Source organism: Haemaphysalis longicornis, unplaced genomic scaffold (assembly GCF_048455015.1).
Source record: "Haemaphysalis longicornis isolate Haplotype H1 unplaced genomic scaffold, Haemaphysalis longicornis Haplotype H1 scaffold_148, whole genome shotgun sequence".
NCBI classification, from domain to species: Eukaryota; Metazoa; Arthropoda; class Arachnida; order Ixodida; family Ixodidae; genus Haemaphysalis; species Haemaphysalis longicornis.
The window spans coordinates 92298-109715 of record NW_027526254.1 but is presented as its reverse complement, the minus strand read 5'-3'; the positions used below and the strand labels follow the sequence as shown (position 1 = coordinate 109715).

Genomic DNA, 17418 nt, shown 5'->3' with positions numbered 1-17418 from the left:
GGTTATGCGGGCTAGTTGCTTTTTTGAACTAAAGTTGCGCTGTAACTTTTGCGCAACTTTAGACGGACACAGATACAGGTCTTCGTGTCCCTTTTTGTATCTGCCTCCGTCTAAAGTTGCGCAAAAGTTACAGCCATGAATACACATTTAGGTACACAATACTTGAATACGAAAGAAGAACTCCGAAAGTTCTAGTCCCTACAAAGATTTTTTTTTCGCGCACACCTCGGCAGGAGAAGAAAAGAACTTGAAAGTTCCACTCAGTGTATATTTATATCTTGGGCTCACCTCGAGACAGGAATGTTCCTTAGACATTAAAAAAATTCTTTTCAGTTCAGAGACACAATAATTAGGAACCTATATGTTAAAAGAAAGCACGCACACGTATGCTTCAAGCCCTGCCTTTCGAGTGAGTTAACGCAAACTCTGAAAGAAAGCGTTGAACAGCCCATTAACCTGCATACACTTCGGAGAAATCATGTTCACACCAACAAAATGCAGCCATAAAAAACTGTTGCAACACAATGACCGCACTGTAGGCACTCATTGCTGGATTATATCTACGCACAAAAACAATGCGCAACCATGTGCACGTCGTAGAACACAGAACACAAATCGAACGCACCCATCTTTTCTTTTAATGGCGCGTGAATGAACAGTCTGCTTACCGCGGGTGGGAGGGAAGGCTGGGGGGAGAGGACGCCCAGAAATAAAAGCTTTCCTATATTGTAAGCCGCAGATATCGGCCAGGTTGTTACAAGCTACCCTCTAGCTCGGGCAGCGCCTCTTATCTTGTCTGATACGGCATGACCATTCTAACTTCAGAACTATGGAACACCAAACCCACTCGCGATAAGATGACAAGGCGCGGGCGCGCAATTTAGATTGAACAGCAAGCCGGCAATGCTACTTGGTTTTATTTATTTATTTATTAAATGAGCGAAACGCTTGCAATGGTTGCTGCAGACAACGCATGTATTTCGGTTCGGCCTTCCACTGCTTTATGTGAAAATTGACTTGCATTGAACACCGCGGTGTTACGTGAGTTTTTCGGAGCACTGAAGCAACGCTTGGCAGTAGTTTCGCCGCAAATATACGTTTTGGAGCAAGACGGCGGAGTTAAAAAATGCTTAGGGCGCAGCACCTCCATGCCACCAATCGCTGTGGTAGTAGGTACGCCGTGAAAGGCAAGAAGCGCGTACAGTTGAGCTTGCCTTCTTTGTGAGCAGGTGCGTCGTGATGACATTGGATGGATTGAGGAGAGTCACCGGAGGAAACGTCCAATGAAGTCGCAAACCGTCCTCGACTTGGAGCCCAAACCTAGACTCATACCTGCTGCACGAAACAACAAAAAATACCTTGATAAGTATACTGAATCGACATTCCAGCAGTTACTAAGGCAATCAAAAGACGGCAATGCCACCACAAATTGGTCTGGCGAGCAAGAGTGTGCGTGCCAAAGACGCGTTTACTTCTACCAAAACTTTGCGTACTTGCACAGCTGGGATATATTTGCACATTAGTTTCCACTCCAAGACGAGTGACATGACTTATTAACTTCACGTTACATGCGCGAATTAATTTGAAAACAGAAGAGTGCAATCGGTCGGCTTTCAAGGAATTCACTATAACTTGTACAAAGCTAATTTGCTTACCTGTCGTCTTTGGAGAAGGCGAGAAACTTGGCCGAACTTCACCGCCCTGTGTTGCTGCACCACAGAGCTGCGCAGGAGTGGAAACGCTCCTTTCTCCGCTACCCCATATTTAGAATACATTCGGATGTATTTTATAATGCAGCGAAACTTTCAGCCCGTGGAGGCGTTTAGGCAACGCGCGCAACCCTTCGCACGCCGGCTCGCTCACGCACGCACCGAACTGGCCCGCCGTGAGCGCCGAGAGAAAGAAAAAAAAATATCGGTGCCGGTGAGCTGTTGCGCATGCGTGAGGAGGCAAGGAAGCGTTGACGGCGTGGAAAGAAAGAAACGCCGAGGGAAAGGGAAGGACCACGCCGCAGCACTGTGCCGCTAGGATCGCCACAATTTCGGAAACCGAAACTAGCCAAAGTCGCCGACCAGTGGTTTACACTTCTTGCCATTTTCCAGCGCCAATTGGTCGTACACTACTTGTAAATCCTAGTGGACGGAATTACGGTCAGTGTCGCCAGCGCAAAATGAAATAAAAACTGGCGATGTCCAACAGTCGTTGGCACCTTCTCTAAAACATCAGCCGACTTCGACGAAGACTGACGTTTGCTGGAGGTTTTGGGTAGCTTTGTCGACAGCGGTGATCTTGCAGCAAATTTGAGCCCGGGATTTGATAACCTACGTGTTGCACTAAGCTGTACTTTCAGTTTTGTCCTGATGTTTATCAGCCGTAATTCATCAGCCTTAATAACTCGGACTAGTAAAGACCAAGTTGCCCCCTCTGGCGTCAAGCAAGCAGCAAGCTTTATCGAAAAATAAACATTAGGCGCACTCCCAGCGGTTCACCTCATTTTGATGCGCTACGTCAGGTTTAAACTACAGTGTTTTTTGTTTGTGGGTGTCATCTGAAGGCAGTACATTGAGATAACTCTTTCCTCACTACGGTCACGAACTACGATAAAGATGAAGGAGAAGACCTTTAAGTATGAGCAAGAAGTGTAGTCCTTGCATAAAGGGATTTGGGTACAAATTAATGAGTAATAGACAACAGCGACGCCGCCTCTGTGTCGAGAGAGGAGATTACAACTACTTCCTGAGCGTTCTTCGTCCCCAGCTTCTACAGCGCCAATGTAAATCAAGAACGTGGGCTAAGAAGGAAGATAAACGTGCGAGTCAAATTATTTCATATGTGAATAGTTCAAAAAAGAGACGTTTGCGGGCCCATGTCCCCGACACATCCTCCAATGCACATTGTTATTTGGGTGCAGGAAAAAGAACAGGAATCATTCAAAATTAAACAACTTCTTTCCAACTTGTTTGACGGCGGCAGCTTGAGAAGCGTCTGTTCATCGTTCTGTAATGCGCGCCTTTCGCGCTGTGCCCCATCGTGCAAGTTTTATTTTCTTATGATCACCCATTGTCGAAGGTGACCATCCCAGTGAGGCACAATAAATGCAGGGGTGCGGTGACCATGAAATGAGGGGAGAATGAATTGTGAGGGCCTTTAATTAAATAAAGGTGATGGTGGGCTTCATGAAGACTGACCTTCGACCATCGGGACTAACAAGGCCGGGATAAACCAATGCAGTGTATGGAAACGCGCAGCCCAACATGCCTTCAAAAATGGCATGACGAGTTGTTCTCAGCTTGGTATGATTGGCGGTGCACGGGCTGGTGACGGAGGGGACAGCATGAAGGCTTCAGGCTATTGATATTTCATTTGGCAAATGCTGTTACAATGACCGTTTAGCACTGGTTATCGTTTTGCTGAATGCTATCTACAATATTTCAAAATACAGGCAAGTTTTTTTTTCATTTCACAGTGTGTACGCACATTTTATAGCAAAGATTAGGGCAGTACTGCTTACTGTAGTGCAAGATGTATTGCGCGAATCTTTTATTCCAGCATGCAGTGAAGAGCTTTGCCAGAATTCATAGCAGCTCAAAATCCCGAACTCGTAGTTTGAAATAAAGACTCAGAGTGATTGTGTCTACTAGCTTTAGCAAGCACCATAAACTTAATTCCTTACCCAAATGAAGGGAGTCATAGTGAAAGTCCAGTGCATCCCGAGACACCTGGGGCTTCATTTTTGGTTGTCACTTTTGCTTTACTTCTTTTTATAAGCATGTATTAAAATATTTACACACTAAGACACTAATACGTCGAGGAGGAGTCCTGGGCACTCTCTCTAGGAGTAAAAACTATTTTCCCATACTTCACTCCCTATTGAAGCATTGGGTTACCCATCCCAGGAGGGGCGCTTGGCCGTCAAAGCGAGAGGCGAAATACTCCTTGGGGGATTTACTTGCTGCTTTCGAGACGGAGTACTTGAAACCTGTATGGTAATTGCAATGCCATCTGCAAGGCAGCATTTCGTCACTCCCTTTCGGCGTGAGTAAGCTCTATTGGCTGTGGCGTTGCCCGATACTGAAGAATGGTACTAGTACTCTCTTTTGGAAGCATGTCGTTACGCCCCAAGAGTGTTCTACTATTCCCCGCGAGGCAGCAAGTTTTCCCTCCGCCAGCTACTACCCCCCAACCCACGATGGTACTTTAGACAGTTACAAAAAAAACAGAAAAGGAGAAGCTATTTTTAAACATTGTGAAGAAGTAAAACTAGCTCAGACGTTTTTTTTTTTCGAAGCAAATATCACAAGAATCGGTTCATTCTGTAATTTCACACAAAAAGCCATTCATTTCGAATTAAAATATCACAGCATAAAAAATGGTTCTTACTCCACATCCACACAGAAGGAGACACAGCTCCTATTTAGGACACATTCAAGAAAATTCACAAATAAAAATGCTGCAAAGCAACTGAAAACACTAAACTACAAACATTAAATCAAGACAATAAAAATGACGTTAACACACACAAATAAGAAGGTACTGACATTAGCACGAAAAGCATCAGTAGAAATGGAGGAGGGGGAGAATACTGAACAGTATTAAAATATAACACAATGGGCTTCCTGCATCAGCGAGTGCATCACACGAACGGGAAAGCCAGCTCTTACTTAAGACACATTGAAAATATTTAAAGGGACACTGAAGTGAATTTGTCAAGCTCCCGTTTTTGCTTGCACTGTGTATACTGGCTCATATTAGCACTCTTTTCATCGTTTATCCGGTTGACAAATCGGTAATTATTTTACAAAGCACGAGAGAAGAAAAACTACCATGCGCGGTTTGCGGCGGCCGCACAAACTAAGCTGTGACGTTGGGAGGAGGGGGCGCCGTGATTGGACGATGCCCAAGGTTAGCGATCAAACAAGTTTCGGTTTCGGTTTCGATCTGTAAAGCAACATGTTTGACATTCGATGGCGTCGTTGGATGGGCATTCTAAATATCTCAGTTATCGTAGCATCGCGCTTCTGCCATGTTGTCGGCTGTAAAATGCATAAGATAAGCCTCCCAGGACGGCTTGGAATCGTAGCATTCACTATCTGAGGCCTACGCAGTGCATGAACGCCCTCCGCGTCCCCGCAGACGCTCAAATGCATGCGCTTTTCCCCCATATTTGGAGCTTGCCTCGCTCATGCCTGTATCGTAAAAAGCGTGTTCGCACCAGGCCAAGGGTCTATTGATTCTGGCCTGTGCCCACTGCCCGCAAGCAGTCGGTGCTTATGGCAACAGCACGCCAACGAGAACTCGCTACCGCGGCAGTTCCAGCCTGCGCGAGTTCTGTGGACTAGTTCGTGGAGCAATGAACGTTGCGGCCCAAAAAAAGGTGAACTCAGTATAGAAAACATCGGCGAAAAACGAAAAAGTTAACTCATAAAAAAAAGCATGTACCCGCGTCGATTCGAACTTGTGACTGGCAAAACACTTGCGGTGACATACCTAGCGCACCAGACGACTAGGCCACAGGGGGCCGCGAGCGGCAATGGAAAATATTAGGTATATAATATCTAACCAGTTTACACTTTTATTTAGTTTTAGTATTTCAAGCAGCTTAGGTGACTATTTGTTGTATTGCACTCGTGCAGTAAGCGTCCCCCGAGTTTCCACAATGGCTCACGTCTAACAATTGCATTTCGTAGACGGGAAAGCGTTCGCAGATACGTAGTCGTGCTCCTGACCGCTCTGCTTGTTCGCCCAGCGCAAAAAAGTGCTTCCTGCACCCTAGTTTTACGCTGTACGGTAAAAATATCAGTTGATTTTATTTCCTTAGTACCTATATTGACTTCGCTCACTCTTCTCCCCCTTCAAGAGGCCTTATATTTTCCTACTGGCGTACCAGTCAGCGAAGCGTCGCATGTGCGCTTGTGCAGCGCTTGTGTGAAGCGACCTTGACTTGGAGCTAGATACAGTGTACAAACTAACGAAGTAAAGAAAGGCGCATTCTTCCATTCCCAAACGTGTTGTGGCTTAGTTTCAACTGATCGAACGAATTGCGACGACCCGTCGGCTGCCGGCGGACTGTGGGCCGACTGACTCGGTCGCGGAAGGTCGGCGAGCCGTGCAGTAGCGCAGCCAATTCTCAGCTCCTCTCCTGCTGACGTCACACGAAAACGCCACAGAAAATGGGCGAGCGTAAAGAGAGGAGGACAGCATTTTTGAATTGATTTTTCTACTAACTAAATTCGCGTACACGCGCACAGAGTGGTCGAAACGGGGCCCAGGGACTCCGGACTACAGTTTGCGCTCGTAATCCCGCATTGTTTACAAATCACTTCAGTGTCCCTTTAAAAGAAAATTTAGGGAAACAAAAATCAGGGAGAAACAATTAAGCTTGGTGAACTGTTAACGCATTACAAGATGCCATCAACACCAAGATACAAAGGTACTGACACAGAAACTCTGCAACAGATACATGTTGGTGGGTCAATAGAAAACCGCAGGAAACATTGCCACTGAGTTTTTTAGTAGGGGTGCTTCTCAAATGAGGATGTGCTAGTAAGGTTAAAGAAAAGGCATAACTTGGTATCAAAAACAAACACGTTCGAGTTGACTGCTTCTCAATGTTGGTGGCGGCCTTCAGAACCGTACGGACCAAGGCACAGGGCACAGTGTCTCCGGAAGCAATAAGGTGCGCTTCGCCTTTTTATCTTATTACACGCTGAGCAGCCAAAACACAGACAGCAGCAATAGGAACCAATCCACGATGTCCAAGGCTGTGAGGAAAAGTGTCTCGAATGCGACGGCCAGTCCTGCTGACGCCTCGGGGCTCTCTCTCTCCCCCAAAAAAAATCTTCGTACAAGTAGCGTCTTCACCTGGCTCCTTAATCGGGAGAAAAAGGGGGACAGCAACTATAAGTTCTACAACGAAAAAAAATTGACGAGGTTGAACAACGTAATGAAGTTTACTGGGTGATAGCTTAGTTTTTGCTCCGACAGCATGCAGTTAACCCGTATTGCAACGCAATACTGCTTGGTGCAGTCACCAGTCTAGATACGAATGCGCAGGGACCTTGAATGCAGCCACCCTTCTTGTGCCAGTTGGCCAACGTCATGTCAGGCAGCGCGCCCTACAGCTTTGCCTACGCAATGTGCTCCAAACGCTTCAGTGCTTTTATGTTTACGCGTCCGTAGCTTCCACTGTTTACCTCGCTATTGTTCCCGGTATAAAAACATTGCACAAAATTCAAGTACAGATAACTCTTTGTGTAAGGTTATGATCTCTGATTATTATGCATTGTATTTTGTCGTCCTCAGCCGATTGTACCGTATGGCGCATTATACGATCGAAGGTTCAGTGTGGAAAAGATGCAAGTGGCCCACATAGCTACTGTTTTCTTCATTCTCGACTACGCTTCGTTGCATACACGCTGCAGATCGCAACCTTTGATGATAACCAATTGGCTCGTTATTTTACAACCAGAACGGTCAAACCATAAACGGTCAACCACATGCAGCGACGCCGACAAGGGACGCGGAAAACGTAACGTAATCGGTACAACAAACAGTGTGATGGACAGCGAAAATCGAAAGGAAAATAATGTATTCCCGCCAATGCACTCTGTCGTTGTCGCTGCCGCTCGCTTGTGGGATGCTTCTGGCCGGGACAAGCCCGCGATGGTGACGGGCCGTCGGCTGCCGCAGTTGCCGCCACCAGCGGCCTCTGTCAAAATTTTTCGCTTGTCTTTATCGCTGACAATACCTGTTTGCAGTACTCATTGAGTGAGGTTGACGCATGTTGTTACCCCTTCAGAGTGCGGGGCGTACTCCCCGAAAAGTTCCGTTTCCGCCCATCCAGCCCTCAATGAAAACACAAAAAAAACCTGCCAGGACAACATTCCAGTCTACTGCAGTGCGGGCGGCGCTCACTAAAATTATTGTAATTTTAGTGACTGCCACCCTTTACAGGCGCTCCTATCACTCAGCCTATTGTACGCAATTATTAGGAGCCGTGCAGGTAGCCACAGCCACTGCACGGCAGTCCCTCTAACCCTAGCCGCCGAGCTAAGAGCGCAGGGTAGCGCTGCCAGTATTCGCACATCCACACCGTACTACTTACGCGCGAAAACTTTTGGCTAGGATACCAATACTTCACGAAACAAGGGATTGAAATGTTTCTAAAACAGAAGATTGGGCGAGTTGGTCCATAGTTACAGTAACAGCGCTGACGACACGCGACAAAGAGAAGAGGGCTCAAACACGGCACAAATCAGGGCTGTGTTTGTGCCCTCTTCTCTTTGTCTCGTGTCGTTAGCCCTGTTACTATGGGTTGAACTGGTACAAGAATTGGTGTTGTTTGCACACGGGTACAAAAGCTGCTCTTCAAGTCTACGCAACAGTCAAAATGAGTCACAAAAACGTTACGGCTAACCGCTTGCGCGTGCCCAAGTGAGAGAGCAACTCTGCGTCGTTAAAAAATAAGACAAGAAGACAAGGTTAACTAATGGCTTACCTCTTCTTCACGCCAGCGTTTCTTCACCCGGTAGATAAATCCAAGCTATTCATAACAGCGAAAGATTGATTGATTGATTGATTGATTGATTGATTGATTGATTGATTGATTGATTGATTGATTGATTGATTGATTGATTGATTGAAAGGTTTAATCCTCCAACGCAACGCAGGCGATCATGCGCGCCGTAATGGAGGGCTCCGGATTAATTTCGACCTCCTGGATATCTTTACGTGTGCCGAAATCTCGTACACACGGGCGTTTCTGCTTTTGGCCTCCATCAAAAAAGCGGCTGCCGCGGCCGGGAATCGAACCCGCGACCTCGTGCTCAGGAGCGCGCCGCCTTAGAAACTGAGCCACGGTGGCGGGTGCAGCGAAAGATCCCTAGCTTAAGGCGCGAAGCCTGCGAAGGCCGCAAATATACTCCGCACAATTGCGCGCCAATCGCTACACCGTACACATAGTTCCGGTATCGTCCGTGCCGCCGCCGCTGTGGCGTGCGTCCGGAAGAAAACCTAGCTCCACGCACAACACGCAAGGGCCAACGAACCAATATACGGCGTTCTCGCGTGTTGGTGATCTTGCGCTGAAGCAAAAGCATGCAAGCAGTTACCGAGCACGCGTCTTACTGTGTCGAAGCAAGTATGACGATTAGGGCAGTTCCAGCTTCCCATGTCGCGTAAAGCGTCTGTTTTTCGTGCGTAGCACATTGTTTACGAAACGCAGCCCTGTATTCCGCGCTGGCGGTACATGACGGTCTGGCGCGATCAGTCAGTCGCCCGCCCGGTCTTGTCGCGTACACCCGGGCGACCGGGTATTCGCGATCTAGTCAGTTGCCCGGCCGGTCTTGTCGAGTGCACCTCCATGCTTACTCCCGCACTGGACAAGAATGAAATTGCAATTTTACTCTTCGTACTGGAGAGAGGAACACGATGCGCAGGTTTACTCTTCTCTGGTGCGGAAGAGTACACACCAGAGAAGAGTACCACGAGAAGAGTACGCGGTCAGTTTTGCTCTTCCTTTTCATGGGAAGCGAACATTGCATCCAACTCCCCGCAGCTTTCGAGGGGAATGCGACAATGCTTACAATAGTACAATGCCTGTTGGAGTCTTCAAATACTCCACGAATTTTTAGAGTAAAACAGATAGCGACAAAACTGTCAGCTATTTACGTCAGTATAAAAACTTTTACCCATGTATTCGCTTACTTTGTATCCGGCATGTTTTATAAACTGGAACGTTTTTAGTCGTCTGTGAAGTATACTTGTCATTGTCCATCTGCAAGCCAGAATTGTGCACTTTGTACGAATGAGCCTCATGCAGGCCTGCTAAAATGATTGCGTTGCAACACAGGCGTTCAGCAAAAGTAGGGAGTGCTTTCACTACTTGGTGCTGTACAGTCATGGCAGTCAACCGAAAAGAAGCAACCCGAGTTCAGCGAGTCTTATCAAATCAAATGGAAGGTGTTACAGTACGATAAAAATAACTGTGAGGGCAGTATTACCAAAACACGCATTCTTAGGACTGCGTGCAATGTCTATCGCTACCCGTGTTCACAAAATAAAAGCTTGTTTAGCTACTTTTCATCCTGGGCGAAACGACAAGCGCAGCAATTGTACTACTCGTCCGCCTCCATGTGAACGGTTATGGTTTGCTTATTTGGGTTTCCTGTTGTCAGTGTGTGGCTTAACTCAGGTTTCATATCTTAGAAGGGAGGCGTGCCTTTTTGTGTAATTCGTTTGTATGTCGCGCAGGCTACCTTTTTTTTTATAGGCAGAGTGTACCGTATGTCGACAAAATGTGCGGCTTTGATCGCTAATTTTCTCGATGTGATGGTTCTCGTAGGATTACCGCCAAAAGATAAATGCTCGCGAAGCAAGTATGGTGGGGTTCTATTCGCCGACCACCGCTTGCGGACATGACGTTGTAGACCACCACGTCGCCGCTTGTGTTGTTTGAGTTGTTAGCAGAGCCCATGTTCGCTGAAATAAACGTTTCTTACTTGAAGAAATTTCCTTCGTCCTTGGCTACGTGAAAATATGCTTCATGAATGTCGTCGTGGATTTATGAAACATTTTGTTTGTCAAAACAAGCGAAACAGAGTCAAAAGAGGCCGAAGAGGGGCAAAACAGCAACACAGAAATAAATGATTTGGTATCTGTCTGATTAATGGGGCGTACATGTTATAACAGATGCATGAGCCGGGTGTGTTAAGGGCACAGAATTAGTGCTTAACATTCAACGCGCCACATTTATGGAATAGGTTGCGGGCTTGTTTATTGGTAAGTAGTAAAATCTGTTAAAACTCATGTCTTTTGTATGTGTGTGTTTTGTTAAGGTGAAGGAGTGGGCTTCCACAAGGACGTTTCGAAGACAGTCGACGACATGATTGTCAACCTTCTGAAACTTAAATTTCAGCAGGTAAGCTCACGAGAACTATGCACAACTGGTACCATACATCGGGTTTTCACATGTGTAAGTATTTCTATCTTGACTCAACGAGAAATCCGGTTGGTCGGTTTTTATTGCCATAAGCGTCTCAACGACCCGGCGTACAACATGGCCCTAATATGTGTAATTTAATGGACAGGCAGACTCAGTCGAGGCGCCCGAACTCTCTCTTTTTAACATTAGTGTTAAATCTCTGCCTGGGTATGTGCTATTCCTGACCATCATCGTCTGAAAAAAATTAGCACCAATTCATCCCGTGAATGTGGTTGGAAAGCAAAGGTGTAAACGGCACCCACAACGATTACCCAAGTGACGTCACTTAAATTCACTCACGTCGCTGTAAAAATAATGAAACCAGAGAGAAGTGAAATGCGCTAACCACACCCTCTTTTACTTCAAAGAGATATTCTTGGTATGGAAGCCGGTGTTAGACGATCTCACTTCTCCGTTTCTGCCTTTGTGGACGAAGGCGACGAGATCGGCGGCAGAGATGGAGGAGGAGCTGGACGAGAAAATACTTCTATTCAGATTTCGGAACGTCCCAGAATGCAGCCAGGGGAGTGGTTCCTTCTTCACTCTAGCCCATATTCAGTCCGTCCGGCCTGTGCTCTGTCAACCAGCTGAAGCTGGGTAGGCAGAGAGAGCCTGGACAGCAGCATCTCCCATTGCTCTTGTTCGGCACTAGACGAAAGAGTGGACGATGCTCAAGGCTAAAGTCACACACCCCGATTATGTGGCAGAGTGTTCCTACTTCTGAGCAAAAGTTACATTCACCGTCATAGCGATTCGGGTGCATTAAGTGAAGACGGGTCGGGTGTGGAAGGAGCCGGGTTGTATGAGCCATAGGGTAGTTTGTTCTTCTATGAAAAGGTAAGGGTACGGCGAAGGTAGGGTTTGTCTCACCAGGCAATAATGCTGGCTTATGTCCCTGAACGAGACCAGCAGGTGACTGTCCTCGTGCAGATCCATAACACGCGAGGATAAAGGTGCAGGCACGGTGGGCGTATTCGTTGCTCTCCATAGAAGCGTGACCGGGTGTACAAACGTGCTGAATGAAACCATTTGGGAAGTGTTTTGGTAGCACACGCAATGCATATGGGCACTCCAAACGCAACTGGTAATTCCAGTAGGTTTGTTGGGAATCGGTGATTACCTTAGGAACACCTAGTTCAGTGAGAGCCAAGGCGATGGCTGTCTCTTCTCCTGCCGTCATATCTGTGGTCTTGAGTGTGGCACAACAAAGGAGGTTGATTCAGGAGGTAGGCACGATGACGGCGTACTGCTGCTCTCGATGTTGGGAGGTGTCTGTGTAGATAACTGCATGATCCTCACCGAGGGTGATGTTGAGTGCTTGAGCCCGTGTTTGTCGGCGACCCTCGTCGCGTAAGCGGTTCAAATTTCTATTCAAAGGGAGCATAAGTAGTTCTTGTCGCCAAACGCTCAGGCGTACATCAAGAGGAGGGACGTTCTGTGCTGCCTAGCTTATCTGGTTACAGATGCGGTGACCCGCCACAGTTCTGGTCATTCGGAACTTCTGGATAGAAAGATGGCCCTATATCAGCTCTTACACCGTGTTGTAGAGCCCCTTGCTAAGAAGCCTCCCTGTGGATGCACTCATGGGAACTCCAATGGCTTCATCAAACGCCTTTCTAATCATTATATAAATAATCTTTATGTCGTCCTTGCCGAGAAGACAAGGGGTAGATGTAAGTGATTCTCGAGAGGCCAAAAGCTTGAACAAATCGAAAGGTATTGGATTCCTTGAGGCCTTGCTTTTTGGTGGCAACTCGCCTGATCATGTGTATGATTTTATTGATGCTGTGTTTGAGGCGCTGCAAGGATATGTCACTCTTTGTGTTGGCCTGAAGATGCACGCCCAGGATCTTGATGCTGGGGCTTGGAGTGATAGCCTGGCCATCAAGGAGTATTTGAATGTGTTCCTTGAGGTGTCGTTTGGCGTGCAGGCGGATGACAAGGAGCTGAGATTTTTTACGTGAACACTGGAAGACACATGCTTTAGCACATTAGCGTACTAGACGTGAAATGGCAGAAGTTAGGTTAAGGTTCCTTTATTCGCTATCGCGTGGCATTCAGCGAGAATGCAGGGGCTAAACCCATGAATGTGCTTCGTGAGTGCACCACTTGTTTTCCCGGTTACCGCGTGGGGTCGTAGCTAAATCGGTAAGACAACAGGCTCTAGCTTTGTTACCCTATTAGTTCCAGGTTCGGTTCCTGGTGGTACCAGTGTATTCTTTTATTTGTTCTCGGCAGTATTCTATTGACACCAATGGTCTCAAAAGAACCCTTGGGTGGTAGAGGTAGAGAGCTTTCATTCAAATTTGCCCGTATCATTAAGGGATCATCACATTTTGCGACAGCCACGGCCGCGGTCTCCCTTGCCTGGTACTTCCGCTGCATGTTTTGTTTGATTCAATTCACCTTCATTTTTTAAAAAGAGTTACATTTTGTTACCTTGTATGAAGACCGAACGCTGCGAAGCACACCACCGGCGTCTCATCTTGCTAGAGGTTCGCAGAACCGGCTTGTTATTATTGCCATAGGCCGCGTATTTCTGCACACAGAAGTAAGACGGCATCGCTGGTCCTCACGACCACCTACGACCGACCAGAACCTACAATGGGACGCCGATGCGCAACGCAACCACCAAAGAACCACGCTTGGCGTCAGAGGTACGTCTTCCGACTGGCAATCTATTGACGACCTAGACCCCCTGCATTCGTTGCGTAATGTTGGCTGGTGTTACAAGCCTGTTGATTGCAGCGGCCGAGCTCCGGCAAGACACCTCATAGTCTGTGTTCGTCTTGCCGGGGCAACCAACCAGCTTCAACGAAAAGACACCGAATCAGCAAGCTGGATAAAATGATAGGTGACCTAGTGCAAGGGAATGTTCTTACGACGGTTTGAATACCGCGAAATGACAGCGGACCCCCAGTCGGGTTCGATGGACCTTCCAAGACATACGTACACCCGGTTTCAAAATTCACTTCAACGGCACTCGAAGTAACCAAGTTCGCCTCAAGTGCCAAAAGTCGTGTACAACGGCTTTGGCCCTGCTGCCAATCCTGACTACGACTCTGAGCTGCTCACGGCCATTGAATTGCTCAGTTATTCTGACGCAGCTGCCACTTTCTAGTTTTACGAGTAAGACGAAAGGATGCAAGGTGTTTTGGGACCAATTCGCGTCATTCCAGCATTGCACATATTAAAAAAAAAAGCCAAACCACATTTGGTTAGGTGCCACTTGCCACACTAGCCAGCCCTGCTTTCCCTGCTAGGATGCGCGATGATCACAGAGACGAATGCAACTGAGAAATCCGCCTACTTTTGTCTCTGAAGTGTCTGCTAAGGAACAAGCCATCATTACAATCAAGGGTTCACCATTGCGAAATGACAAAGTGTCATGGAGCGTAACAACAGACGGAAAGTGTGATCAACACGACGCTGCTCCAGTCGCAATCAAATACGATTCAGCGGAAGAAATACAAGCCAACATTCAGGAAACGTGAAGTTAATGTGGCGAAAGAAAAGGTAGAGGCGACACCGCACGGGTTTGAGTACATCTTCGTTCCCGACTTCATGAAGGGTGTATTGTTAGCAGACTTCCAGAAATCCGGCTAGCACTGCCCGTACGAGTACCCTGCCAGGTTACACAACGACGCGAATATGCGTACTTCAACCTTCCTGAAGACAAAACTCTCAACCACCCATGCTGACCATTTTTTGGTATTGCGAGGAGTAACCGAGTCTTGGTACCTGTACTCGTCCAACAGAAACTTATTGCGTGCTGACCTCCATTCAAAGAAATGAACTTTTCAGAAGCGGGAGTCACAGAAAATGGAATCTAAGCTAGACACAAACGCGAATCGCCTCACCGACACTACCCATCACCGAGGCTTCGATTGTTACCCAACTACACCTATCTAACAATACAGTAATACCTAGTTATAACGAAACCGTTTTACTTGAAATATCGCTTTCTTCGAAATTTATTCTCGTCCCAACCCAAACGCATGCAATTGACGCCGCATTACTCGAAGTGCATGAAGAGCTTGACCCGCTTAGAGCGAAGTGGCGAGCGGAGGCATGGCCGAGCGGCGGCGGCCCAGCGGAAAGTCACGCTGTCAACATGGCGGGTGAACGCAGGCTGGTCTTTCCCCTGCTATTTGCCCGAGCCGGTCATGCTTGATTCGGCCCATCCGACGTTAGAAAAAGGTTTGAATGCGTGGTAGGGTCAATACATTTTTTCCCTAGACATTGGTCGATTGCATGGACGAGATGGTGCGCGAACACCGGGACTCGAACCGTAGAATTAGCAGCATCATCGAGAACAAGCCGCCGAAAAATTCTTGTTTTTTAACCTAACTGCTTTACAACTCGGGAAAAAAATTCCCAGAGATCACGCAAAGCCCCTAGTGCAAAACCAGTTAGTTTTCATGATTGTGCTGTGTGCACAAAATGAGCGGATAATCGTTTTTTGAGTGCAATGAACACAACCTCGGACTGGAGCCAAGAATTTCAAGCGCTTTCTAGCGCGATCGCGTAGCGTTCGATGACGCCCACACGACCCCCTGTAAATTGGCCACTGCCACTGCTGCTTTTACGGGTGGCGACCACAGCTTCATATAAGCGATGCTTGGTCGAATTGCAGCACGGGTTGCTCGCGCCTGGCAAGAACTTGAAACAGCCAAAGCTCACTGCCTTGTTTGCACCTGAATAAAGCTTTGCTTCACTGAATACCTTGTGTTTGAATTCCTTGCAGTTGTGGTGCAATCCAAGCTTAACTGCTTTAGCTTTTTTCGAGTGGTTGCTTATATCGAAACACTGCTCATAACAAAATTTTTCGCAGTCCCGCTGACTTATTAAAACGAGGGATTACTGTACTTGACTTACGAAAGACATGAAAACCATGAAGGCTCTCCGTATATCCATGTATTACGGTGGTAAAACGGACAAACACCACTTTAACAAAGTCATCTTTGTTTGTAAACACCTGAATAAAAGAATCGAAGACTTGCCATTCGTTTTCTCAGGACTTCGCTTTACCCGAGGAACGGCGTCAAAAGTATCGACCGAACACAATTCAAGTGCCTATTTTGATGCTATGATTTCTGGCTGATTCATTTATTGACACGAATAGACGCCAGACTTTATGAAACACGTTTTATATGCACTATTTTCAGAATAGACGCCTTTTTTACGTCATTGGGTGCCCTCCAAGTTCTTGACTCGAAAATAAAGGCACTACAAAGCTTTTACGCTCTGTGCGGCAAGGGGTAGACAAGATACTCAAAGTTTGCCTGTATGACGAAATGAAACTGATCCGAAAATGAAGATAAACATAAGTGGGGGAGTGATCCTAGTACCATAAACAGAGGTATGGTTCATTTTGTGCGGCCGCAAACCTTTTATGATGATATCGTGATGTTGGCATTTTTCTGGCGCAACGCCGACTAAGGGAAAAGAGCGCCGAGGAACTGTTAGCTTATAATAGTGAAGGGTCATTACATATGTCAGTTCAGCAAAAGTAAACGTGACAAGACACAAAAGGCAATGAAGACTGGTATAAAGGGCGAAGTATTCAAGATGCGTGGTAAGCAATTAAATAGAAAAAAATCGCGTAGGTTCGGAACTACGAAGTGCGCTTACGGGAAATCATCGGGTCGCCGTCTAAACATAGTAATGGGTGCAGTGTAACGTGTCGTCTGTGTGGTTGTCTGAAGTGTTTGCGCCACAATTTGTTACAAGGCTTTCAACATGTGTTTAGGAAGGATCATTCTACCGAAAAGCCCTCTTGACTAAAAAAGAAATAATTATAGATGCTTTCCATCTCAAACAAATGGCTTTAGGTATATACGTAGATTTCTCCAAAGCATTTGACTTAAGCAATCATTTCATTCTTCTTGGAAAATTAGAAAACTATGGTGTGCGTTAACTTTGCAGACCTCCTCCGTAAAACTTCAGCCAATGTCCATGCACTTGCTTGCAGCATTTTCCACTGCCCATCGGTAAAAGCGGGCGAGATTGTTTAGGTTAAGTTGCCTATATCTTTGAATTATATATTTTCAAGCAGATTAGGTTATGGAATGCACTTACACCAGAGTTCTTTACAACAGCAGCAGTGAGCGGAAGGACACTTTGAAGTACCGAAAAGAAGAAACTGTAATCAAACAAAAGCTTGGCTCAATTGTCTTCCGCTTGGTACTCTTTACCGCAGTTCCGCAGGCAATGCCTGCACGCTGCCTGCTTTTCCGGCAATAAAGATTTGCTCGATGGCGTGCTCGAAGATGACGTGGACGTGGAATATGAAGACGGAAACGGAAACAAGCCTCTTCACTGCGCCGCTCGCAGGTGAGTACATTGAGCTAACATTACTGTGGAAATAAAATGAGTAGTAACACATTTGCAGACAAACTGGAGAGGCTAGTTTTGCAAAATAAAAAAATTTTCGA

At 46.7% G+C, this 17418-nt stretch overlaps 1 protein-coding gene across 2 annotated transcripts in view; it reads left to right on the top strand.

Annotated features, from left to right (window-relative positions):
- Positions 1 to 17418, top strand: part of LOC144165710 (uncharacterized) — a 133999-nt gene that overhangs the window by 87655 nt on the left and 28926 nt on the right. For both annotated transcript variants that reach the window (XM_077695507.1, XM_077695506.1), the window contains exons 6-7: positions 10836 to 10918; positions 17184 to 17317. In XM_077695507.1, coding sequence (XP_077551633.1) covers positions 10836 to 10918; positions 17184 to 17317 — 217 coding nt within the window. The remainder of the gene's footprint in view (positions 1 to 10835; positions 10919 to 17183; positions 17318 to 17418) is intronic.